Raw genomic sequence first — 24,284 nt, 5'->3', positions numbered from 1 at the left:
GGAGGAGGAGGAGGAGGAGGAGGAGGAGGAGGAGGAGGAGGAGGAGGAGGAGGAAGAACTGTATGGGGAGGAAGAGGAGCAGGGCGAGGGGGGAGCAGTTTTGGGAGGTAGAGGAGCAGATAACGGAGGAGGAGGAGCAGTTTGAGGAGGGGGAGGAGCAGTTTGAGGAGGGGGAGGAGCAGTTTGAGGAGGGGGAGGAGCAGTTTACGGAGGGGGAGGAGCGGTTCGGGAGGGGGAGGAGCAGTTTGAGGAGGAGGAGGAGCGGTTCAGGAGGGGGAGGAGCAGGTCGGGGAGGTGTTGTCGGCTCTTGAATGAACCATGTTCGGTACCGGAGCCTCCGCGGTGCTTCTCCTGCACGTTGTGTTTGTACCGGGAGCCAGCAACTGGGCCCCCAAGGTAAGCGGGAGCACCTTCCCTCCTCCCCGCGGGGCCGGTCCTCTTCTCCGCTCCCTCTCCCCGGCGCTGCGGCTCTCTGGTGCCTCTGCTTTACACGGCTTGATACAGCAACACGACCAGTGTTGACCAGTTCAACCGCTGGAAGTGTTTCTGTAGACCAGTTAAACCTCTGGAAGTGTTTCTGTTGACCAGTTTAACCAGTGGAAGTGTTTCTGGAGACCAGTTAAACCGCTGGAAGTGTTTCGGTATACACGTTTAACCGCTGGAAGTGTTTCTGTGGACCAGTTTAACCAGTGGAAATCTTTTTGTAGACCAGTTAAACCAGCGGAATTGTTTCTGTAGACCAGTTGAACCAGTTGAAGTGTTTCTGTAAACCAGTTTAAATAGTTTAAGTGTTTCTGTAGACCAGTTAAACAGCTGGAAGTGTTTCTTGAGGGTCCCGGACTGCGAGGCTGAGGTTGGGGTTGATGGTGTGTAAACCCCGCTTGTACGTCGATGTTAAACTATCGTGTTGGTGTTTCTCTGAGTTTCATGGCCCTTAAAGGACCCCTCGCTTCAGAGGGTTGAAGACGAGCAGAATACGGGCTGAGGAGGAGAGCCTCTCGTTGTTGTTGTTGTTGTTGTTGTTGTTGTTGTTGTTGTTGTGGTGTAGCGGCTCCCACCGACCAACTCTGCTGTTCTCTTCTGTTCCTCCGCGGTCACATATTCCTGTCGTCTCCTTCGCTCCCTCCTCCTCCTCTCCCTCCTCCTCTCCACATCAAAGCAGTCTGGTTAGTAGGTTAAGGTCAGCTGCTCAGAGCTGCTTATTAGGTTAAGGTCAGCTTCTCAGAGCTGGTTAGTAGGTTAAGGTCAGCTGCTCAGAGCTGTTCAGAGGAACTGTCCTGGTGGAAGAGGTGTTAGGCCATCTCTAGTGACCACATATTGACCTGCTATACTGTGATGCAGTCCACACACACACACACACACACACACACACACACACACACACACACACACACACAGAGGATTTTTTTGATATTGGTGTAATGAACTAGTTAGTTGTATTGATACCTGTGTGTGTGTGTGTGTGTGTGTGTGTGTGTGTGTGTGTGTGTGTGTGTGTGTGTATGTGTGTTTGGCAGGACAGAAGTGATGAGAGTGTAGATCCGCACAGAACCACACAGGTACCCACACACACACACACACACACACACACACACACACACACACACACACACACACACACACACACACACACACACACACACACACACACACACACACACACACACAGGTAAGGTGACTGAGTGTGTGTGTCTGTGTCTGTGTGTTTGTGTGTGTGAAGGAGGAGGTGTTTGAGTGGTGGGGGGAGTGGTCCAGCTGGTCCTCCTGCTCCAGGAGCTGCGGAGGAGGAGTGAGGAGTCAGGAGAGACACTGTCTTATACAGAGGTACACACACACACACACACACACACACACACACACACACACACACACACACACACACACACACACACACACACACACACACACACACACACACACACACACACAGTTTCTGACTGATAATTGTCAACCTGCTGTAGAGTTCATCCTTCTTCTCTACTCTCTTTCTCTCCTTGTCTCCTCCCTCTCCTCTCCCCTCCTCTCCTTTCTCCTCCTCTCCTTTATCCTAATATTAGGAGCTAGATCATAATGACATAAACAGTGAGTTGAATAGTAACCTCATCGTCATTAATGCTCTGTCCCCATTGGTCAGTCATTAATGCCCTGTCCTCATTGGTCAGTCATTAATGCCCTGTCCTCATTGGTCAGTCATTATTGCCCTGTCCTCATTGGTCAGTCTTTAATTCCCTGTCGTCATTTGTCGCTTTCAGGTTGACTCCTGCCCAGAACATTAACAGTTCATACTGTCTGGGCTCAGCCAAAAAATATCAACTCTGTCCTATACAGGTACTGTCTGCCTGTCTGCCTGTCTGGCTTCGGTCTGCCTGTCTGTCTGCCAGCCTGTCTGTCTGTCTATCTGTCTGTCCGCATGTGTGTCTGTCTGCCAGAACATTTGATTATTAAATATATATATTAGACCTTTGACTGAATGTAGTGTGTGTGTGTGTGTGTGTGTGTGTGTGTGTGTGTGTGTGTGTGTGTGTGTGTGTGTGTGTGTGTGTGTGTGTGTGTGTGTGTGTGTGTGTGTGTGTGTGTGTGTGTGTGTGTGTGTGTGTGTGTGTGTAGCCATGTCCCAGTCTCAGCGTGAGCTTCAAGCAGCACCAGTGTTCCCAGTTCAATTCCAAGGCCTTCGGAAAAACCCACTACCAGTGGATCCCACTGTACCCAGGTAAGCAGTCAGTCACTAGTTACAAGTCCTGTATCCAGGTAACCTGTCGGCCACAAGTTATTAGTCCTGTGGCCAGGTAACCAGTCAGCCACTAGTTACTAGTCCTGTACCCAGGTAACCAGTCAGCAACTAGTAACTAGTCCTGTACCCAGGTAACCAGTCAGCCACAAGTTACTAGTCCTGTACTCAGCTAACCAGTCAGTTGAATAGTCAGTCAGTCAGTCAAACATTAAGTGATTCAAACAGTAAGTCAGTCTGTTTCTTGAAGATAATTCTCCTAAGATAATAGGCTGTGTTCAAACGTCTCTCTTTCTGTCCTGATTGGCCGGTCAGCTGATTACATCAGCATCTCCAACAAGCCATGTGACCTGCAGTGCAGCACACAGAGTGGTGAGCGCCAGCTGCTGGTGCCTGCCCACGACGGTACCTTCTGCCGGGACGCCAAGCTGACCGGGGTCTGCATCGAGGGGGTCTGCCAGGTAAACAGCTAACTAGTCTACTAACTAGTTAACTAGTCCACTAACTAGTTACCATTCTGCCGGGACGCCAAGCTGACCAGGGTCTGCATTGAGGGGGTCTGCCAGGTACATCTAGTCAACTAACTAGTGACCAGTACTAGTATTCGTTAATTACTGAGTAGGCCTGCACAATAAATCGTTATAAAATCGCGATCTCGATTTACACCTCTGTGGATTATATATTATATATTTATGTAATTTTATTTATTTATTTATTTTATTTATTTTTAAAGCCTTAATTTACAGGTGTGTAGAGTTGGTTCAGTAGTTATAAAAGGCCAGCAATTAAAGACAATCTGCTGCTAAATGTACAAAATAAATCATTCCGTTTTTAATCCTGCACTTTAATCAGTTATAAAGGGCCATATGAAACGCAACGTGCTAGAGGTGCCAAAAAGCTATGTTTGGTACTGCCATCATTTTATTTTGGTTTTGGTTTCATGTTTACAATAAAAACTACATTTAGTGAGAAAAAAATCGTGGCAGAGAATCGTGATACCAATTCTAAGCTAAAAAATCGTGATTCATATATTTCCCAGAATCGTGCAGGCCTATTACAGAGTTAGTTAACTGTGCAGCTAGTTGACCATCTGACTAGTTATAGTAGTAATCCCTCCAGAACCCTACAGCAAACAAAGAATAACTAGACTGACCAATGTGGCTATCAAACTAACCATCTGGCTAATAAGCTAACCATCTGGCTAACAAGTTAACTATCTAGCTAACTAGCGGCGCTTTTCTGCTAGCCGGTTAGCTGTGATGGACAGCTGTACAGCAGGAAGTCAGGCGACCGCTGTGGCGTCTGCGGAGGAGACGGGACTTCCTGTCAGCGCGTCTCTGGAACCTACAGAAAGGGACTCACACAGTTAGGTAACACACACACACACACACACACACACACACACACACACACACACACACACACACACACACACACACACACACACACACACACACACACACACACACAGTATTCCAGTTGGTAAGATCAGACCTATTGGTTAAGCCCGGGTTATGACGGAAACTAGGGCCACATTAGAGAACGATTGGTTCCCTACCAAAGTCTACATATGGGCGTGGCGTCGTGACGTCCCCATTGGTTCACTACCGCCACCATTAGGCCGTGGCTACGGTGCCGCAATTGCGGTGTTCTTCAAGCAGAGGAAACTACCATGTTGGCCACATTGTGGAATAAATGGGCGCCTGGCACCGACCAAAACTAAACCGTCCAACGGGACCTGAGGTCACTTCTGGAACACTACACGGTTTCTCAGCCGTCTAGGTCTTCAAGAAGGGTTTCTGGCAAATGTAGTGCTCGATGAAAAAGGAGTTTCTGGGAAATGCAGTTCTACATGAATAAGGGGTTTCTTGGATATGTAGTTCTAGATGAAGAAGGGGTTTCTGGGTAATGCAGTTCTAGATGAAGAAGGGGTTTCTTGGAAATGCAGTTCTAGATGAAGAAGGGGTATCTTGGTAGTGCAGTTCGAGATGAAGATCGGGTTTCTGGGTAATCCAGCTGACCCTCCCATCACGTGACCCCAGCTGGATGCTAACCTAGAGTGTTGTGGTTGTCTACGGCTAGGCTACGCGTTCATCACCAACATCCCGGCCGGAGCGAGAGACATCCAGATCATCGAGAGACGCAGGACCGAGAACATCCTGGGTGAGGTCAAAGTTCATAGGTCAAAACCTAGAACACCCAAAGTTAGGTCAAAGGTCATAGGTCAAGACCCAGAACATCCTGGGTGAGGTTAAATGTCAACATCCAGGGTGAGGTCAAAGGTCATAAGTCAAGACCTAGAACATCCTGGATGAAATCAAAGGTAATAGGTCAAGACCTAGAACATCCATTGTGAGGTTGAAAGTCATAATTCAAGACCCAGAACATCCTGGGTGAGGTCAAAGCGCACAGGTCAAGACCCAGTACATCCTGGGTCTTGGTCCTCTGGGTCAGAGGTCATAGTTCAGTGCTGAATGCTGAGGGTGTTTTTATGCAATTGTTGGGCTGTCCTATCTGATGCTTATGCTAGCACTGTGCCATCCAGCGCTAATGCTGGTGCTGTGCTTCTGATGCTCCTGCTAGCGCTGTGCTATCTGATGCTAATGATAGCGCTGTGATATCTGATGCTCATTCTAGCGCTGTCGGACGAGGCGGGGAACTTCTTCTTCAACGGAGACAGCGTCATCGACAACCCGCGTAACTTCCGCGTGGCGGGAACGGTGCTGAAGTACCGGCGGCCTGGAGCCTCCGCCGCCGACGGCCTGGAGTACATCAGCGGGCAGGGGCCCACGCAGCAGGGCCTCAACCTCATGGTATACACACACACACACACACACACACACACACACACACACACACACACACACACACACACACACACACACACACACACACACACACACACACACACACACACACACACACACACACACACACACACCCAGCAGGGACTCAACCTCATGGTACACACACACACAGCCACCCACACACCCACCCAGCAGGGACTCAACCTCATGGTACACACACACACAGCCACACACACACACACACACACACACACACACACACACACACACACACACAGCAGGGACTCAACCTCATGGTACACACACAGACACAGACACACACACAGACACACACACAGGGACACCAACCCCACCTCTCTGGGTCTCCAGCAGTGTCTCTGTGTGTGTTTCCAGTACTACAACTTAAACGGGAAACTTCCCTACATTACCTACGAGTTCATACTGCCTCGTGACATCACCGATGACATCACACCGCCCCCTGTCATCACCGATGACATCACCAGAGGAGATGACATCACGAGCGGACCCGCCATCCTAAACCACACCCACAACGAGGTGGACCTGAGAGAGGCCAATCACAGCCGCCCAGGCGCTGAACAGGTGGCGGCAGGCCCGCCGCAAGGGGCAGCATCTGTCCAGGAGCTGCAGACGCCCAGCACCCCCCCGCCGGTGGCCATGTTGGTCTACCATCCATTCGACGCGGTCATCAGTGATGAGTACCGACACAACGACCTGCAGGAGCCCCGCCCCCCCGCCGCCTACAGTAGGACCCTGTTTGAGATTCTTTCTATTTTAGTCTCTCTCTCTCTCTCTCTCTCTCTCTCTCTCTCTCTCTCTCTCTCTCTCTCTCTCTCTCTCTCTCTCTCTCTCTCTCTCTCTCTCTCTCTCTCTCTCTCTCTCTCTCTCTCTCTCTCTCTCTCTCTCTCTCTCTCTCTCTCTCTCTCTCTCTCTCTCTCTCTCTCTCTCTCTCTCTCTCTCTCTCTCTCTCTCTCCCCCCCCCCCCCCCTCCCTCCCTCCCTCCTGCTGTTTGTCGTCTTCTCTTCGCCTGGCTACTATGGTAACACTCCTATCACTGCCAACTGTGGTAACGTTGCTAGCATGCTAATTTGGCTAACTGTGCTAACGTTCCCAACATAGCAGCTGTTCTAACTCTGCTAACGGTGCTAGCGTAATAACGCTGCGTTCTCTCTTCAGGGAGCGGCAGCTCCAACTCCATCGACAGCGAGCCCGGGAACCACACCCACCCCTCTAAGCCCCTCCTCTTCCACCACCGAGGTCACTTCCTGGATCTCCTGCTGGCTCTTCCCGCCCCTCTGCCCCGACCAGGCAACCAATCAGCTGGTCTGGAAAACGCGCTGGCTACCAGGAAGTCCTCTGGTAGGAAACCAATGGGTGGAGGAGTGTCTGCTCTAGTGGTGGAGGAGTGACTGCTCTACTGGGTGGAGGAGTGTCTGCTCTAGTGGTGGAGGAGTGTCTGCTCTACTGGGTGGAGGAGTGACTGCTCTACTGGGTGGAGGAGTGTCTGCTCTACTGGGTGGAGGAGTGTCTGCTCTAGTGGTGGAGGAGTGTCTGCTCTAGTGGTGGAGGAGTGTCTGCTCTAGTGGTGGAGGAGTGTCTGCTCTAGTGGTGGAGGAGTGTCTGCTCTACTGGGTGGAGGAGTGTCTGCTCTAGTGGTGGAGGAGTGTCTGCTCTAGTGGTGGAGGAGTGTCTGCTCTAGTGGTGGAGGAGTGTCTGCTCTAGTGGTGGAGGAGTGTCTGCTCTACTGGTGGAGGAGTGTCTGCTCTAGTGGTGGAGGAGTGTCTGCTCTACTGGGTGGAGGAGTGTCTGCTCTAGTGGTGGAGGAGTGTCTGCTCTACTGGGTGGAGGAGTGTCTGCTCTACTGGGTGGAGGAGTGTCTGCTCTAGTGGTGGAGGAGTGTCTGCTCTACTGGGTGGAGGAGTGTCTGCTCTAGTGGTGGAGGAGTGACTGCTCTACTGGGTGGAGGAGTGTCTGCTCTACTGGGTGGAGGAGTGTCTGCTCTAGTGGTGGAGGAGTGTCTGCTCTAGTGGTGGAGGAGTGTCTGCTCTAGTGGTGGAGGAGTGTCTGCTCTACTGGTGGAGGAGTGTCTGCTCTAGTGGTGGAGGAGTGTCTGCTCTACTGGGTGGAGGAGTGTCTGCTCTACTGGGTGGAGGAGTGTCTGCTCTAGTGGTGGAGGAGTGTCTGCTCTAGTGGTGGAGGAGTGTCTGCTCTAGTGGTGGAGGAGTGTCTGCTCTACTGGTGGAGGAGTGTCTGCTCTAGTGGTGGAGGAGTGTCTGCTCTACTGGGTGGAGGAGTGTCTGCTCTACTGGGTGGAGGAGTGTCTGCTCTAGTGGTGGAGGAGTGTCTGCTCTAGTGGTGGAGGAGTGTCTGCTCTAGTGGGTGGAGGAGTGTCTGCTCTAGTGGTGGAGGAGTGTCTGCTCTAGGGGGTGAATTCAGGTTGGGGAACGGGCATTTATGGTGTTCATTTGTACCTTAGACCACAACATGAATGCTACGTGTGTATGTAATTGTGTACTTATGTGTACTTATATACACAACGTCTTGTTCCAGTGGTTCTGGGTGAGGGGCAGTACAACCTCACACACATGACCACACACACGGCCTTGGGCTATGAGCCCCCTCCCCCCCACACACCGCTGACAGACCCCGACCCCAACACGCCGCCGAGCCAAGACACATCCCCTCGTGGAGAAACGCCCCCTCATGGAGACACGCCCCCTCGTGGAGACACGCCCCCTGGGGTTGCTCTTGAGCTCCAGCAGATGGCAGCAGAGCTCACAGTCAGCACTGAGAGGTAACACACACACTGGATACACACTGGATATACCCACTGGATACACACTGTAAATTAACAGTCTCTCTCGCTCTCGCTCTCTCTCTCAGTAATGACTTTGATGTGGGTGTGGCCTCTGATGTGGGTGTGGCCGAGGTCAGCCTGGCTGATATGTACCGCTGGAAGATCTCTGGCAACGCCCCCTGTAGCTCCACCTGCACTACAGGTAACACACACACACACACACACACACACACACACACACACACACACACACACAGGTAAAACACACACACACACACACACACACACACACACACACACACACACACTCCCTTTGGTCAGGGAGGGATGGGTAGATGTTAGACAATCTGTCTATGTCCCGCATTGTTACATATTTATATTTATTTATACTATTTCTTCTTTTTAAAGAGGAAGGAGTGGCACATTGAACCTTAGTTTCGTTAATACTCTGTATTCAATGCAATGACATTCATTGCATTGAATTATATTCTACACACACACACATACACATACACACACACACACACACCACAGGTAACACACACTCCTGCAGTATGAGTACCAGCTATGCTGTGTGTGTTGCAGGTATCAGTACCAGCTATGTTATGTGTGTGTGTTTCAGGTATCAGTACCAGCTATGTGTGTGTGTTTCAGGTATCAGTACCAGCTCTGTGTGTGTGTGTGTGTTACAGGTATAAGTACCAGCTATTCTATATGTGTGTGTTGCAGGTATCAGTACCAGCTATGCTATGTGTGTACGCTACGATGGTACTGAAGTAGAAAACAGCTACTGTGACTCGTTGACGCGACCCGAACCCACACACGAGTTCTGTAACGGAAAGGAGTGTCCCCCCAGGTACACTACTAACACTAACCTGGTACTAACCTAGCTTGCACTAACCTGGTACTAACCTATAACCAACACTAACCTAGAACTAACCTTGTACTGACACTCACCTGGTACTAACCTAGTACTAACCATAACCTGGTACTAACCTAGTGCTGACACTAACCTGGTACTAACCTAGTGCTGGCCTAGTCCTGCTAGTTATACTAGCTCTACTAGAACACTCCTGCTTCTGGTAACAGGTAGGAGACCACTGGGTGGAGTTAGTGTTAACTAGTGGTTAACTAGTTAGTGGTAACTAGTAATGTACTAGAACTGAGGTACTGAGTAGCACCAGATGGGACCAGTTGTGTTGTGTACCATGTCAGAGCAGGTGTGTTGTGTACCAGGTGAGAGCAGGTGTGTTGTGTACCAGGTGAGAGCAGGTGTGTTGTGTACCAGGTGAGAGCAGGTGTGTTATGTACCAGGTGAGGGCAGGTGTGTTATATACCAGGTGAGGGCAGGTGTGTTGTGTACCAGGAGTGTTGTGTACCAGGTGTGTTGTGTACCAGGTGAGAGCAGGTGTGTTGTGTACCAGGTGAGAGCAGGTGTGTTGTGTACCATGTGTGTTGTGTACCAGGTGAGAGCAGGTGTGTTGAGAGCAGGTGTGTTGTGTACCAGGTGAGAGCAGGTGTGTTGTGTACCAGGTGAGAGCAGGTGTGTTGTGTGCTAGTTGTATGATGTACCAGGTGTGTTGTGTACCAGGTGGGAGACCAGCGGGTGGAGTGAGTGCTCCCGGACCTGTGCGGAGGGTTTCCAGTTCCGGACGGTGCGCTGCTGGAAGATGATGTCACCGGGCCTGGACTCCTCTGTCTACGATTCGCTCTGCCTCTCACATGACCTGCACAAGCCGGCCAATAGGAAGGTCTGCCATGGTCAGAGCTGTGGGCCTCAGTGGGAGGTCTCTGATTGGTCAGAGGTCAGTATATCTGTGTGTGTGTATCTATGGATTTTTTTATTGCAAGGGAAGTAAAGGTGACAGAATGTGTGTGTCTGTGTATGTGTGTGTGGGTGTGCGTGTAGTGCTCTGCCCGCTGTGGTCTGAGGGGTCTTCGTTCTCGTGACGTCCGCTGCTCCATGGAGACCCGCCTCTGTAACGACTCCTCTCAGCCAATCGGAAGCCAGGAGTGTGAAGGCCCACCCTGTGACCGGCGCTGGACCGTCTCTGATTGGGGGCCTGTGAGTCACATGACCTGAGCCACCGCATCCACAACACACAAACAATTACACACATTGATGGACGAGGTAACATGTTGTCTTTTCTTTGTGTTTGTGTGTGTGTGTGTGTGTGTGTGTGTGTGTTTCGGTGTGTGCGTGTGTGTGCGTGTGCTCGTGTGTCTCTGTGTGTGTAGTGCTCCGGTGTGTGTGGGGAGGGCCGGATGCTGCGTGCGGTGGCGTGCCGCTCAGCAGGGGGGGTGGTGATGTCAGAGGAGCAGTGCGACCAATCAGCACGCCCGCTGGCCGTGTACCCGTGTGGAGACCGGGACTGCCCCGCCCACTGGGTGGAGCAGGAGTGGCAGCAGGTACACACACACACACACACACACACACACACACACACACACACACACACACACACACACACACACACACACACACACACACACACACACACACACACACACACACACACACACACACACACACACACACACACACCCCATGCTTTAGCTAAGATAGCTGTGGAAAATCTATGGTGTGTGTGTGCTTGTTTGCAGTGCAACGCGTCATGTGGGCGGGGCTTGCGGCTACGACAGGTGGTGTGTGCAGGGCTGGAAGGGGGCGTGTTCAAAGAGTTCCCTGGAGGCAGCTGTGGCCACACCCCCAAACCAGAGAGCTCCTCCTCCTGCTTCCAGAGGCCCTGCTCCAAGTGGTTCACGACCTCCTGGTCCCAGGTACCCGTCTCACTCCCGTCTGTCTCATGCACCTGTCTCTCTACATGTCTGTCTAACCAATCTTTCTCACCACCTGTCTGTCTGTCTGTCTGCCTGTCTGTCTGTCCTCCCCTCCCCCCTCAGTGCAGTAAGACGTGTGGGAGTGGCATCCGTGTCCGCGAGGTCAAGTGTTACCAGGGGGAGGAGCTTGTAACCAGGGGCCACAGCTGTGACTCCTCCCTCAAACCTGAGGCCAGACAGAGCTGTGACGTCCAGAGCTGCCCTACTGAACCCCCAGGTATAACATCATAAATACTAGCACCTATAGAACCCCCAGGTATAACATCATAAATGTTAGCACCTATAGAACCCCCAGGTATAACATCATAAATACTAGCACCTATAGAACCCCCAGGTATAACATCATAAATACTATCACCTATAGAACCCCCAGGTATAGAACCATGAGGACTACGACCTGATATAAATGTGTGTGTGTGTGTGTGTGTGTGTGTGTGTGTGTGTGTGTGTGTGTGTGTGTGTGTGTGTGTGTGTGTGTGTGTGTGTGTGTGTGTGTGTGTGTGTGTGTGTGTGTGTGTGTGTGTGTGTGTGTGTGCGTTTGTAGCTCCGCCCCCGGTCTCCGTGCAGCTGGACTCCTCCTGTCAGGATAAGCCGACCGCGAACTGCGCTCTGGTGCTGAAGATCAAACTGTGCTCCCACTGGTACTACAGGAAGGCCTGCTGCCAGGCCTGCTACAGCCTGACCACCTGACCCCTGACCTCACCATGACCCCTGACCCCTGGTACTACAGGAAGGCCTGCTGCCAGGCCTGCTACAGCCTGACCCCCTGACCCCTGACCTCACCATGACCCCTGACCACTGGTACTACAGGAAGGCCTGCTGCCAGGCCTGCTACAGCCTGACCCCTGACCTCACCCTGACCCCTGACACTACAGGAAGGCCTGCTGCCCGGCCTGCTACAGCCTGACCCCCTGACCTCTGGGCCTCCACAACACACACACACACACTCTCTCTGTTGAAACAAGGACAAGGTGAAGGCAGGTCAGCACCCAATCACAAGGCAGCTCTATCTGTACTGTAGTAACAGAACAGTGAGTGACTGGCCCATGGACCAATCAAAATACAGCAACACACACACACACACACACACACACACACACACACACACACACACACACACACACACTCACACTGTGTGTGGGCGGGCAACAGGCTAGCCATCTCCCTAGCAACAGGCTAACTTGCTCCTCAGCAACAGGCTAGCCTGCTTCCTAGCAACAGGCTAGCATGGCCAGGGTGACCAGACTGTACACTGTTTGTTTACCTGTTTCTTGTTTACTGAGATCTATGTTTTTGTGGTTTACTGAATAAACAACTGTTACCGACCCGTCTGACTGTCTCAAAGCCTAATGCATAATCATCGGTAACCTACATCTAAACTACTCATCTTTAATCTAACCCCTATACTAACCAACTCTAAACTAACACCTAAACCAACAATCTCTAACCTAACACCTAACTACTCATCTCTAACCTAACACCTAAAATAACCATTTCTAACCTATCACTTAAACTAACCATCTCTGACCTAACCCCTGAACTAACCATCTCTTACCCAACCCCTAAACTACCCATTTCCAAACTCACACCTAAACTACCCATCTCTAATCTAACACCTAAACTAACCATCTCTTACATAGTACCTAAACTTCATATCTCTAACCTAATACCTAAACTACCCATCTCTAACTAGTACCTGAACTAAGCATTTCTAAGACTTCATGGGACATAACCAAAGAGTAAACAATGTCCTGAGACATTAATCTGAGGGGGGCTGCCGTGGTAACCACTACAGCAGGAGGGAGTGGGTCTGAGAAGCAGGCCGACTGGAGTGGACAGTATCGGAGGACAATGGACAGAACTTAACGAGGGGCTGGAGTCTGGTTTCTGCTGAACAGGAGAACAATGGAGAGCAGTTCTACCCGGTGGTTAGTCCGGGATGTCATCAGGAATAATCTCCCACAAACAAACACCAAACCGGCAAGACACATGAGCTGGGACACTTTATGTATGCTTTCAGTTGGACCTATAGTCTCTGTTTCTATAGAAAAAACACACACACACACACACACACACACACACACACACACACACACACACACACACACACACACACCTGTAGGGGGTATCCTGGTCACATGATCTAAGTGGACGTTAAAACGGAGCCCAGAGTAAGGACCCTCTCATCCTGAACACTGATCTGATCCACATCATACCTACAGGACGCTCTGTACAGTACACTGCCTGAGACTCCTTTAGGCTACACTACAACTACCACAGACTCCTACTGCAGTACGGACTACTGTTAACTTGTGTACCACTGTAGTACGGACTTTAACACAGCCTGAGGACCTCAATCGAAAATTTGCATCATACAAGGTAATGTCTCCACAAATTTTTTTTCTTCTCAAATGTACTTAACATGAATTTAAATGCATACATCATGCCAAGTCCGGCCCAGCCCAGGGCAGTCTATTTAATCAGTAGCTGTTAGCTCTGGTGGTCAGCCAGACCCCCCTGGTGACGGTTCAGATATATGTTATCCAAGGTGAGGCACCGGAGGAGTCTCAGCAACTCCATGACCGGACGGCAACCAGAGACCCCAAGGGTACCTAACACCAGGGAACCTAACCCTAACACCAGGGAACCTAACCCTAACACCAGGTAACCTAACCCTAACATCAGGGTGCCGCACACCAGGGTACCTAACCCTAACACCAGGGAACCTAACCCTAACACCAGGGAACCTAACCCTAACACCAGGTAACCTAACCCTAACATCAGGGTGCCGCACACCAGGGTACCTAACCCTAACACCAGGTAACCTAACCCTAACACCAGGTTAACTCACACCAGGGTACCTAACCCTGACACCAGGGTACCTAACCCTAACATCAGGGTACCTAGCACCAGGGTACCTAACCCTAACACCAGGGAACCTAACCCTAACACCAGGGTACCTAACCCTAACACCAGGTAACCTAACCCTAACACCAGGGAACCTAACCCTAACATCAGGGTGCCGCACACCAGGGTACCTAACCCTAACACCAGGGAACCTAACCCTAACACCAGGTTAACTCACACCAGGGTACCTAACCCTGACACCAGGGTACCTAACACCAGGGTACCTAACCCTAACACCAGGGAACCTAACCCTACAACCAGGGTACCATACCCTAACATCAGGGTGCCACACACCAGGGTAACTAATCCTAACACCAGGTTACCTAACACCAGGGAACCTAACCCTAACACCAGGGTACCTAACACCAGGGAACCTAACCCTAACACCAGGGAACCTAACCCTAACACCAGGGAACCTAACCCTAACACCAAGGAACCCAACCCTAACACCAGGGAACTTAACCCTAACACCAAGGTACCTAACACCAGGGAACCTAACCCTAACACCAAGGTACCTAACACCAGGGAACCTAACCCTAACATCAGGGTGCCTAACACCAGGGTGCCTAACACCAGGGTACCTAACCCTAACATCAGAGTGCCGCACACCAGGCTACCCAACCCTTACACCAGGGTACCTAACCCTAACATCAAGGTTCCTAACACCAGGGTACCTAACACCAGGGTACCTAACCCTAACACCAGGGAACCTAACCCTAACACCAGGATACATAACAACAGGGTACCTAACCCCAAAACCAGGGTACATAACACAAGGGTACCTAACCCTAACACCAGGGTACCTAACACAAGGGTACCTAACCCTAACACCAGGATACCTAACCCTAACACCAGGGTACCTAACCTTAACACCAGGGTACCTAACCTTAACACCAGGGTACCTAACCCTAATACCAGGGTACCTAACCTTAACACCAGGGTACCTAACACCAGGTTACCTGACCCTAACAGAAGGGTATCGATCCTAAGGCATGGGGGCCTTATCCTAAAGCAGGGTCAGTACCCGCTGGTTACCTAACCTTGAAGCGACAAGAGTGGACACTTACCCCAGGAGCTGGACTTAAGGGACATCCTCTGTATAAGTTCAGATGGCTCTTTTTCCTCAGTGTTGGATGGCTTGGTTCAAACAGCCGGCCGCTAGCCCTGATCGGATACCCTGACCTGATACCCTGACCTGGTGTCCTCCCCTCAGATGACCTCCAGACCCCCTGCCGTGTGGCTGCTGCTGCTGGCTGCTGTGCTGGGCCGCGTCAGGGAGGGGCGGGGCTTCTCCAACGGCTCGGTGGCCTCCTCCTGTGAGACGCTGCTCCCGGGCCACCACCCCTACAACGCCTCCACCCTGGCCTCGCCCTACACCGTGTCGGCCTCCGCCTCCACCTACCGCCCTGGCGACAGCATCACTGGTACCTCACTGGTACTTCACTGGTACCTCACTGGTACCTCAGTACATCAAGTGCCTCAGTACATCACGTACCTCACTGGTAGATCACTGGTACCTCACTGGTACATCAGTAAATCACTGGTACATCAATGGTACCTCAGTACATCACGTACCTCAATGGGTGGCAGTAGCTCAGGAGGTAGAGTGGGTTGGCTGGTAACCTGAAGGTTGCTGGTTCGATCCCCGGCTTCTCGAGGTGTCGAGGTGTCCTTGACAAGGTACCTAACCCTGACTGATGTCGATGTGATGTCGTTGTAGATATTACGCTGCTGCTGGAACAGAGACTTCCAACTCTCCAGCAGTATCTGGTGCCTCAATACATCACTGGTACATCACCAGTACATCAGTACATCACTGGTGTTCTGAACCTTCCAGTAAGAATAACCAGTGTAGAACCAGCAACACAAGGTCACTTCTGAACACACCATGTGACCCCCACCAGTAACCATGGAGATGGCGTCCAACGGCTCCATACCTTTCCAGGGGTTCATCCTACAGGCTATGAGCCGCGCGGGACAAGGTGAGTGACTCATGCTAACTCAACCCTAAACTATCCCTAAATTAACCATAAACAAAGCATAAACTAACCCTATACTAACCGTAGACTAACCCCAGCTCAACCCTAAACTAACCCTAACTCAAGCCTAAATGAACCCTAAACTAACCATAAACTAACCCTAACTCAACCCTAATCTAACCCTAACTCAACTCTCAACTAACCCTAAGCTAACCCAAGGTCAGTGCTCACGCTAACTCAACCCTAAACTAACCATAAACTAGATAGATCGATCGATTGATAGATAGATAAGACTTTATTGTCTCACACAAGGGTTACAGAAAAAATTCTTTGATAAACTAACCCTATACTAACCCTAACTCAACCCTAAACTAACCCAAGGTCAGTGACTCACACTAACTCAACCCTAAACTAACAATGAATGAAGCATAAACTAACCCTATACTAACCCTAGGCTATCCCTAACTCAACCCTAAACTAACCCTAAACTAACCAAAGGTTATCAATGTTGAACCCTAAAGCCGGTCTGTTGTTGTGTTATCAATGTTGAACCCTAAAGCCGGTCTGTTGTTGTGTTATCAATGTTGAACCCTAAAGCCGGTCTGTTGTTGTGTTATCAATGTTGAACCCTAAAGCCGGTCTGTTGTTGTGTTATCAATGTTGAACCCTAAAGCCGGTCTGTTGTTGTGTTATCAATGTTGAACCCTAAAGCCGGTCTGTTGTTGTGTTATCAATGTTGAACCCTAAAGCCGGTCTGTTGTTGTGTTATCAATGTTGAACCCTAAAGCCGGTCTGTTGTTGTGTTTTGTGTTGATGGACCAGAGGGTTGGCCGGTGGGCTGCTTCACCAACATCAACACCAGCCTCACCAACACCCTCCGCTGCAGAGGCATGCAGGTACCACTCCACCTCAGATACTCACTCCACCCCAGTCCACCACTCCACCTCAGATACTCACTCCACCCCAGTCCACCACTCCACCTCAGATACTCACTCCACCCCAGTCCACCACTCCACCTCAGATATTACGAGCTTATTTTACCAGCAGTTCCTTCAGCACTGTCGTTCAGAATAACCCTCTGTCTGTCTGTCTGTCTGTCTGTCTGTCTGTCTGTCTAGAACTCGTCGATCAGTCATTCTTCACCAACAAAGAAACAAAGGCTCCAGGTGACCTGGGAGGCCCCTAGTAACAGTAGCTCTGGAGACATTTACTTCTGGTAACACACACACACACACACACACACACACACACACACACACACACACACACACACACACACACACACACACACACACACACACACACACACACACACACACACACACACACACACACACACACTAAATTTAACAAGAAGGAATTTGTGTATTTGCCAGACAGACGTGTCAATGTCATCATCTCTGGTGGTGGTTAGTGAGGTCCCCCCTTCACTTTAGGCGTCTTTGAGTGTTATTAATTATTATTATTATTCATGTTTAACCTGTTTTCCTTTTATTCCTAGTCTGTTTTACATAGTTTTGAATGATGACTATATGCTCTGTAAGGTGACCTTGGGTGTCTTGAAAGGCGCCTCTAAATTAAATGTATTATTATTATTATTATCTGATGTCATGGAGCTGATGTCATGGTACTGATGTCATCATGTGATGTGTTGCAGCGCCTCCTTCGTCCAGACCTACTCCACCTTCTGGGTGAAGGTGACCAGCGGAGATGTGAGACTGGACAGCTCGGTGAACAGGATCCCTGCTGGGAGCATGGTCAGGAGACGTCATGACATCATGATGACATCATTACACACAGCCAAAAGCATAATTACCCGCACCAAAGGATGAACAACTAATTAACGTGCTTAAACAAATGATAAATTAACAATCAACTGTTACTATAACATCAAATGCAAGATATACTAACATGTTAATTAAACGTCCAACAACTGATGCCTGTTCTAGATTTAATTTCAGAGCACACCAATAATCCGGCTCTCTCTCCCCAGACCGCACTCCTCCTGACCGCACTCTCCCTGGGGTGGGGCGGCCTGTCGCCCTGAGCACCCTGTCAGCATGACCCTATTAGCAGCACCTTGCTAGCAGCACCCTGTCAGTCTCCCGGGGCCTATCGGCCCCCTCAGGGGTCTCCAGAATAACGTCTACAATAATAAAGGCCCCCCCTCCTTCTGCCCACGTCTCCATGTTTCTGATTCATCCTCACGCTCCACCACAACAACACAGATCATTACACACACACACACAAACACAAGAGCTGGAGAAGATTGTGTTAATGTGGAGTTTATTCAGCATTGTTGTATCCATGGTAACAGTAATCTGGGAACAACAACAGCTCTGACGGTAAACATCCATGTTTCATCTTCAACACATAAACATCCTGGAACAGTAGGGCTGTCTCTAGCTCAACGCTCTTTTTAAATCATTCTCCTCTCTTTGTAGCAGGGACAGGCATGAGCAGAATTAGAGGTTAGCGCTAGCGTTAGCATTAGCATGTAGCAACAACAAGACATCCTGCTCTACATTGTTGAGTCTCTGTTAGAACCCATGATGGGACCTCTGTTAGAACACATGATGGAATCACTGTTAGAACACATGGTGGAACCTCTGTTAGAACACATGATGGGACCTCTGTTAGAACACATTATGGAACCATTGTTAGAACACATGGTGGAACCTCTGTTAGAACACATGGTGAAACCTCTGTTGGAACACATGGAACAAGAGCTCCGTGTTAGATTGTCCAGAGGTCTGTCATGAGGACATGAACATAAGGTGACCCACTGCTCTCAGGACGAGGTCAGGAGGGTCAGGTGAAGGCCACAGAGAGATGGTCTCTGAAGGCACCAGGGGGTCCTCAGAGTTAAGGTTCTCATGAAACAACGGAACCATCCTGGTATCATGACTTCTGTTCATTTGAGATGTCTTCTCTTCCCAACGTCCCGCTGGGGAGAAGTCCGGGGTTATACTCACTGGGACTTCAGTTAGTTAAGACCAGCTTGGTCTCCATGGAGACAGGAAAGGGAGAGTTGGGTAGGTCCAGGTGTTTCAGTCTAATAGGTGGGTCCAGGTGTTTCAGTCTAGACTAAGGCCCCGTCCACACGAAGCCGAAACGGGCGAAACCGTTACGGTTTCGATCTATCCGGTTTCGAAGTATCTCCGTAAAGACGAAGCCAAGCGAAACCGGATAGATATGTAGAAACGCTGTAGTAAACATTCCAGGCCCATAAGGGGCGCTGCTTCTGGTACACAAATCCAGAAGAAGAAGAGGCGAGCATGCGCATAAAGGCTGCCCCCCGAACCACTAACAACACAAACAAACAGCTCTTCTACGATGGCGAACTAGATTCTCAATAAATAATAATAACCCAACAAGGGACATGATATGCTGCAGAACGATTACAAGCTTGTAGTCCGCCATCATCTTTTTTGTTGTGATTTCTGAGACTCCGCGGGCTTAAGAGCCATTGGCTAGGAGGTCGAGGGGTGGGGCGATGATGTCATGGTTTGCGGTTTCAGTCGGTTTCAGGCGTCCACACGAAACCAAAACGAAACCGGATAGATTTGAAACCACCTCCGAGGGTGGTTTCAGAAGTTTGCGGTTTCGGTCAGCGGATTCGCCGGCTTCGTGTGGACGGAAGGCCGAACCGTACAAGACCTTTGCGGTTTCGCCATGAAATCGGCTTCGTGTGGACGGGGCCTAAGGTAGGTCCAGCTGTTTTAGTCTAGTCTAAGGTAGGTCCAGATGTTTCAGTCTGGTCTATGGTAGGTCCAGATGTTTCAGTCTAGACTAAGATAGGTCCAGGTGTTCAGTCTAAGGTAGGTCCAGGTGTTCAGTCTAAGGTAGGTCCAGGTGTTTCAGTCTAGACTAAGGTAGGTCCAGGTGTTTCAGTCTAGACTAAGGTAGGTCCAGGTGTTCAGTCTAAGGTAGGTCCAGGTCTTCAGTCTAAGGTAGGTCCAGGTCTTCAGTCTAAGGTAGGTCCAGGTGTTTCAGTCTAGACTAAGGTAGGTCCAGGTGTTTCAGTCTAGACTAAGGTAGGTCCAGGTGTTCAGTCTAAGGTAGGTCCAGGTGTTCAGTCTAAGGTAGGTCCAGGTGTTTCAGTCTAGACTAAGGTAGGTCCAGGTGTTTCTCTAACAGACTAAGTCTTGGAGGTAGTTCTCAGTAGGATCGTGTGCAGGGTTCAGGGTTAATAAACATGAATCAGAGCTTGATATCTGAACTATGTAGTAGTTCAACACATGCAGTACAGCAGGCTTAAAGTGCCCTAGTCTCAGGGTATACACAGTAGTTCTACTGCACTGAAATCCTACAGCATGACACACAGCAACACTACAGTATGACCCTGTAATACTAAAGTAATACCACAGTAGAATTAGTACCCAGCAGTGGAGCCACTCCCCTTGTCCTCAAACAGCACAGCATGAATTAGTAAAAATATATTGAAATATATAAAAAATATATAGCATAATACATGTGGTAAACTAGGAGGAAGGTGGACTCTTTAGTAGGAGGGGACAGGGTCAGCAGGAAACATCTTGCATCTATAGTTTATAGATATATGATCAATCCTAGATCATTCCAGACTCTGAACAAACTACATTTATGCAATATAATGTTGGGATCAGGGCATGTAGAAGATGTTATAACATGTTGAAGCATGTTAGCGGATGTTAGCATGTTGTCATGGATATTAGTATGTTGTAGCATGTGAGCATGTTGAAGCATGTAGCATGTAGGAGCATGAAAATACGTTGCAGCATGTAAGCATTTTAAATCATGTCAGCAGGTTTTGGCTAGTTAGCATATTATCGCATGTTAGTAAATGCTAAAAAGAAGAGCATTGTAAACTTGATAAACTATATTTGATACACTATATTTTATATAGTATTTTTTATATACTATATTTGATATATTATATTTGATATATTATATTTGATATACTCATTTTGATATACTATCTGTAGTTGACTCTGTTAAAAGGCTGTCACCACGCCCACCAGGAGGAACCCTAGGGCCAAACATTAATACTTTATTATTTATTCTCTCTCGTGTGATACACACCTATTCTCAATAGTAGTGGGCAATCGATATTGGTTTTGTTGGGGTAAAATAAACTATGTGTGCATAAGATGTCAGAAACAAAACATTCCCTTTAGAATAAGACCGATCAGTGTTATTGATCCTGATCACGTGACTCTGAGGACACAGGATGACCCAAAGCTGGACGCTGCTTCCTGCTTCTAACAGAGAGTAGCGCAGCACCACTGGACGCTGCAGGACAGAGGTTGTCTACAGGTCACACAGAGGTCACCTAGAGGTCAGCTAGAGGTCACCTAGAGGTCATAGAGCACCTCCAGCACGGTGGCCAGCGACCAGGCCTGAGTCTCACAGCTGAAGGGGCAGTGCTGCCCGCTCTCATTGGTCAGCTCAGGGAGACCCTTCCATGGAGACCTGGGGAGAGGGCGATAGTTAGGGTACAGTTAGTGTACAGTTAGGGTCAGTTAGGGTACAGTTAGGGTACAGTTATGGTATAGTTAGGGTATAGGTTACAGTTAGGGTATAGTTAGGGTACAGTTAGGGTATAGGGTATAGTTAGGGTACAGTTATGGTATAGTTAGGGTATAGTGTACAGTTAGGGTCAGTTAGGGTACAGTTAGGGTACAGTTATGGTATAGTTAGGGTACAGTTAGGGTATAGGGTACAGTTATGCCCCATTTCCACTGCAGGGTGCGGAACGGAACGGATCGCAAAGGTGCGCTAGGGAGGGGGCGGTATAGCCCAGCTCAGTTCCGAGGTCGCGTTTCCACTGCCGACAGTACCCTTGGTGGTAGCCCGGATGTCGATCGCCGCGGCAGCTACGTAAACATCGTAAACAACGTCTTCCTCCCCAAGAATGCAGACGAGCGTCTCCACCTCCTTGTTCGCCCAAGCAAGCTTTTTACGCGACATGTTAATTGTAAAGAATAATACCTCGAGGCTACTGTTTGTTTGTTTTTATCCCTGCGTCACCCGGAAGTGACGATTCTGTCGACCAATCAACGGAGGGGGGGTGTAGCTAGAATTTCACGGGACCCTTTCAGGCGTCTGGTCTCGTTTTGGGTACCGCAACGGAGGAGTCCCGAGAATGGGGCCGGAACGGGTACGGCAAAGTCCGGGTCACGCCCACTTTTGGCGGTGGAAACGCGACCCGGCCCGCACCTTTGCGATCCGATCCGTTCCGCACCCTGCAGTGGAAATGGGGCATTAGCGTACAGGTAGGGTATAGGGTACAGTTAGGGTATAGTTAGGGTACAGTTAGGGTATAGGGTACAGTTAGCGTACAGGTAGGGTATAGCGTACAGGTAGGGTATAGGGTACAGTTAGGGTATAGGGTACAGTTATGATACGGGTAGGGTACAGTTAGGGTGCTCACCCCTCCAGGTGGGTGTAGTGCCGTGACAGCAGGTGTTTGACCAGAGTCACGGTCCTCTGGTACTCTTCCTCCCCCAGCTTCTTAGAGAAAAAGAGTTTGGCCCGGAGGAAGTATCCTATTGGCCACAGCCACTCCTACACACACACACACACACACACACACACACACACACACACACACACACACACACACACACACACACACACACACACACACACACACACACACACACACACACACACACATTAAACACACAAGGGGGCAACTAGGGGCTGTGACTACATATTAAACAGTACTGCGTTGGGCCACTAGGGGCGCTGTGACTACATGTTAAACAGTACTATGTTCCGCCACTAAGGGCTGTGACTACATGTTAAACAGTACTGTGTTCCGCCACTAGGGGCTGTGACTACATGTTAAACAGTACTGTGTTCCGCCACTAGGGGCTGTGACTACATGTTAAACAGTACTGTGTTCCGCCACTAGGGGCTGTGACTACATGTTAAACAGTACTGTGTTCCGCCACTAGGGGCTGTGACTACATGTTAAACAGTACTATGTTCCGCCACTAGGGGCTGTGACTACATGTTAAACAGTACTGTGTTCCGCCACTAGGGGCTGTGACTACATGTTAAACAGTACTATGTTCCGCCACTAAGGGCTGTGACTACATGTTAAACAGTACTATGTTCCGCCACTAAGGGCTGTGACTACATGTTAAACAGTACTGTGTTCCGCCACTAGGGGCTGTGACTACATGTTAAACAGTACTGTGTTCAGCCACTAGGGTCTGTGACTACACGTTAAACAGTACTATGTTCCGCCACTAGGGGCTGTGTCTACATGTTAAACAGTACTGTGTTCCGCCACTAGGGGCTGTGACTACATGTTAAACAGTACTGTGTTCCGCCACTAGGGTCGGTGACTACATGTTAAACAGTACTATGTTCCGCCACTAGGGGCTGTGACTACATGTTAAACAGTACTATGTTCCGCCACTAGGGGCTGTGACTACATGTTAAACAGTACTGTGTTCCGCCACTAGGGGCTGTGACTACATGTTAAACAGTACTGTGTTCCGCCACTAGGGGCTGTGACTACATGTTAAACAGTACTGTGTTCCGCCACTAGGGGCTGTGACTACATGTTAAACAGTACTGTGACTGACTCACCGGCCCTTGGTGGTAGTTGAAACCCTTGGCCAGGTTGTAGTTGTCGTTGTCCAGTGCGTTGTCATAGACACCACAGTACACCATGTCACTAGAACAACAGAGACAGTGTTAAGGAGATCACTGAAACAGGAAGTTAAAGCGGCCGTAGGTGAGAGGTGAAACCATCAAAACACTTCCTGTCTGCTCCCTCTCGACCAACCAGAAGCATATAGAATATAGTATAGTAGTATATTGTATGGTACTGTAGTTACTCTGGGTCCAGGGTCTTCATTCCCAGTGTTCCCAGTAGTTTGCTCTCTGCCACCTCCAGGGCCTTCCAAGCACGCTCAGTGGAGAACAGCTCTGGAGCCTAGAGCCAATCGGAGCACAGGACAGGCCATCAGACCACAGGACAGCCAATCAGAGCACAGGACAGCCCATCAGAGAACAGGAAAGCCAATCAGAGCACAGGACAGCCAATCAGAGCACAGGACAACCCTTCAGGGCACAGGACAGCCAATCAGAGCACAGGACCGCCAATCAGAGCCCAGGAGAGCCCATCAGAGCACAGCCCATCAGAGCACAGGATAGCCTATCAGAGCACAGCCAATCAGAGCACAGGACAGCCAATCAGAGCAAAG

General features: G+C 49.8%; 3 protein-coding genes and 1 long non-coding RNA gene across 10 annotated transcripts in view; 3 read left to right on the top strand and 1 right to left on the bottom strand.

Annotated features, from left to right (window-relative positions):
• Positions 1-240: 240 nt before the first annotated feature.
• On the top strand, positions 241-12,522 carry si:ch211-267e7.3 (ADAMTS-like protein 2). Of its 4 annotated transcripts, XM_060058811.1 has the most exons (20): positions 241-396; positions 1,518-1,559; positions 1,721-1,824; positions 2,253-2,328; positions 2,608-2,710; positions 3,044-3,189; positions 3,975-4,098; positions 4,811-4,891; positions 5,366-5,541; positions 5,929-6,298; positions 6,730-6,912; positions 8,104-8,347; positions 8,437-8,552; positions 9,080-9,206; positions 9,942-10,155; positions 10,260-10,415; positions 10,589-10,759; positions 10,955-11,131; positions 11,255-11,408; positions 11,736-12,522. In XM_060058811.1, the coding sequence occupies exons 1-20, from the start codon at positions 319-321 to the stop codon at positions 11,879-11,881; spliced, it is 2,988 nt and encodes a 995-aa protein (XP_059914794.1). In that variant the 5' UTR covers positions 241-318; the 3' UTR covers positions 11,882-12,522. The 4 variants fall into 4 exon arrangements, with proteins under 4 accessions (XP_059914794.1, XP_059914796.1, XP_059914795.1 ...); XM_060058813.1 differs by lacking the exon at positions 11,736-12,522 and having other exon boundaries at positions 11,260-11,396; XM_060058812.1 differs by lacking the exon at positions 1,518-1,559 and having other exon boundaries at positions 244-396.
• Positions 12,523-13,032: 510 nt separating this feature from the next.
• On the top strand, positions 13,033-18,245 carry LOC132462983 (putative ferric-chelate reductase 1). 2 transcript variants are annotated; one of them, XM_060058809.1, is made up of 7 exons: positions 13,033-13,570; positions 15,312-15,522; positions 16,003-16,080; positions 16,900-16,973; positions 17,196-17,293; positions 17,735-17,922; positions 18,071-18,184. In XM_060058809.1, the coding sequence occupies exons 2-6, from the start codon at positions 15,312-15,314 to the stop codon at positions 17,907-17,909; spliced, it is 636 nt and encodes a 211-aa protein (XP_059914792.1). In that variant the 5' UTR covers positions 13,033-13,570; the 3' UTR covers positions 17,910-17,922; positions 18,071-18,184. The 2 variants fall into 2 exon arrangements, with proteins under 2 accessions (XP_059914792.1, XP_059914793.1); XM_060058810.1 differs by having other exon boundaries at positions 13,039-13,570; positions 17,735-17,834; positions 18,071-18,245.
• Positions 18,246-19,890: 1,645 nt separating this feature from the next.
• LOC132462984 (uncharacterized) lies at positions 19,891-20,323 on the top strand. Its single transcript, XR_009526949.1, has 2 exons — positions 19,891-20,016; positions 20,065-20,323. It is a non-coding gene; the product is annotated as an uncharacterized LOC132462984 (long non-coding RNA).
• Positions 20,048-24,284, bottom strand: part of agla (amylo-alpha-1, 6-glucosidase, 4-alpha-glucanotransferase a) — a 31,478-nt gene continuing 27,241 nt past the window's right edge. For all 3 annotated transcript variants that reach the window (XM_060058806.1, XM_060058805.1, XM_060058807.1), the window contains exons 32-35: positions 23,916-24,013; positions 23,665-23,752; positions 22,493-22,626; positions 20,048-21,531 (exon numbers count right to left, since the gene is read on the bottom strand). In XM_060058806.1, the coding sequence (XP_059914789.1) occupies positions 21,414-21,531; positions 22,493-22,626; positions 23,665-23,752; positions 23,916-24,013 (438 nt within the window). In that variant the 3' untranslated portion in view covers positions 20,048-21,413. The remainder of the gene's footprint in view (positions 21,532-22,492; positions 22,627-23,664; positions 23,753-23,915; positions 24,014-24,284) is intronic.

This window comes from Gadus macrocephalus, chromosome 8 (assembly GCF_031168955.1).
Source record: "Gadus macrocephalus chromosome 8, ASM3116895v1".
NCBI classification, from domain to species: domain Eukaryota; kingdom Metazoa; phylum Chordata; class Actinopteri; order Gadiformes; family Gadidae; genus Gadus; species Gadus macrocephalus.
This window is presented reverse-complemented; position numbering and strand designations above follow the sequence as displayed.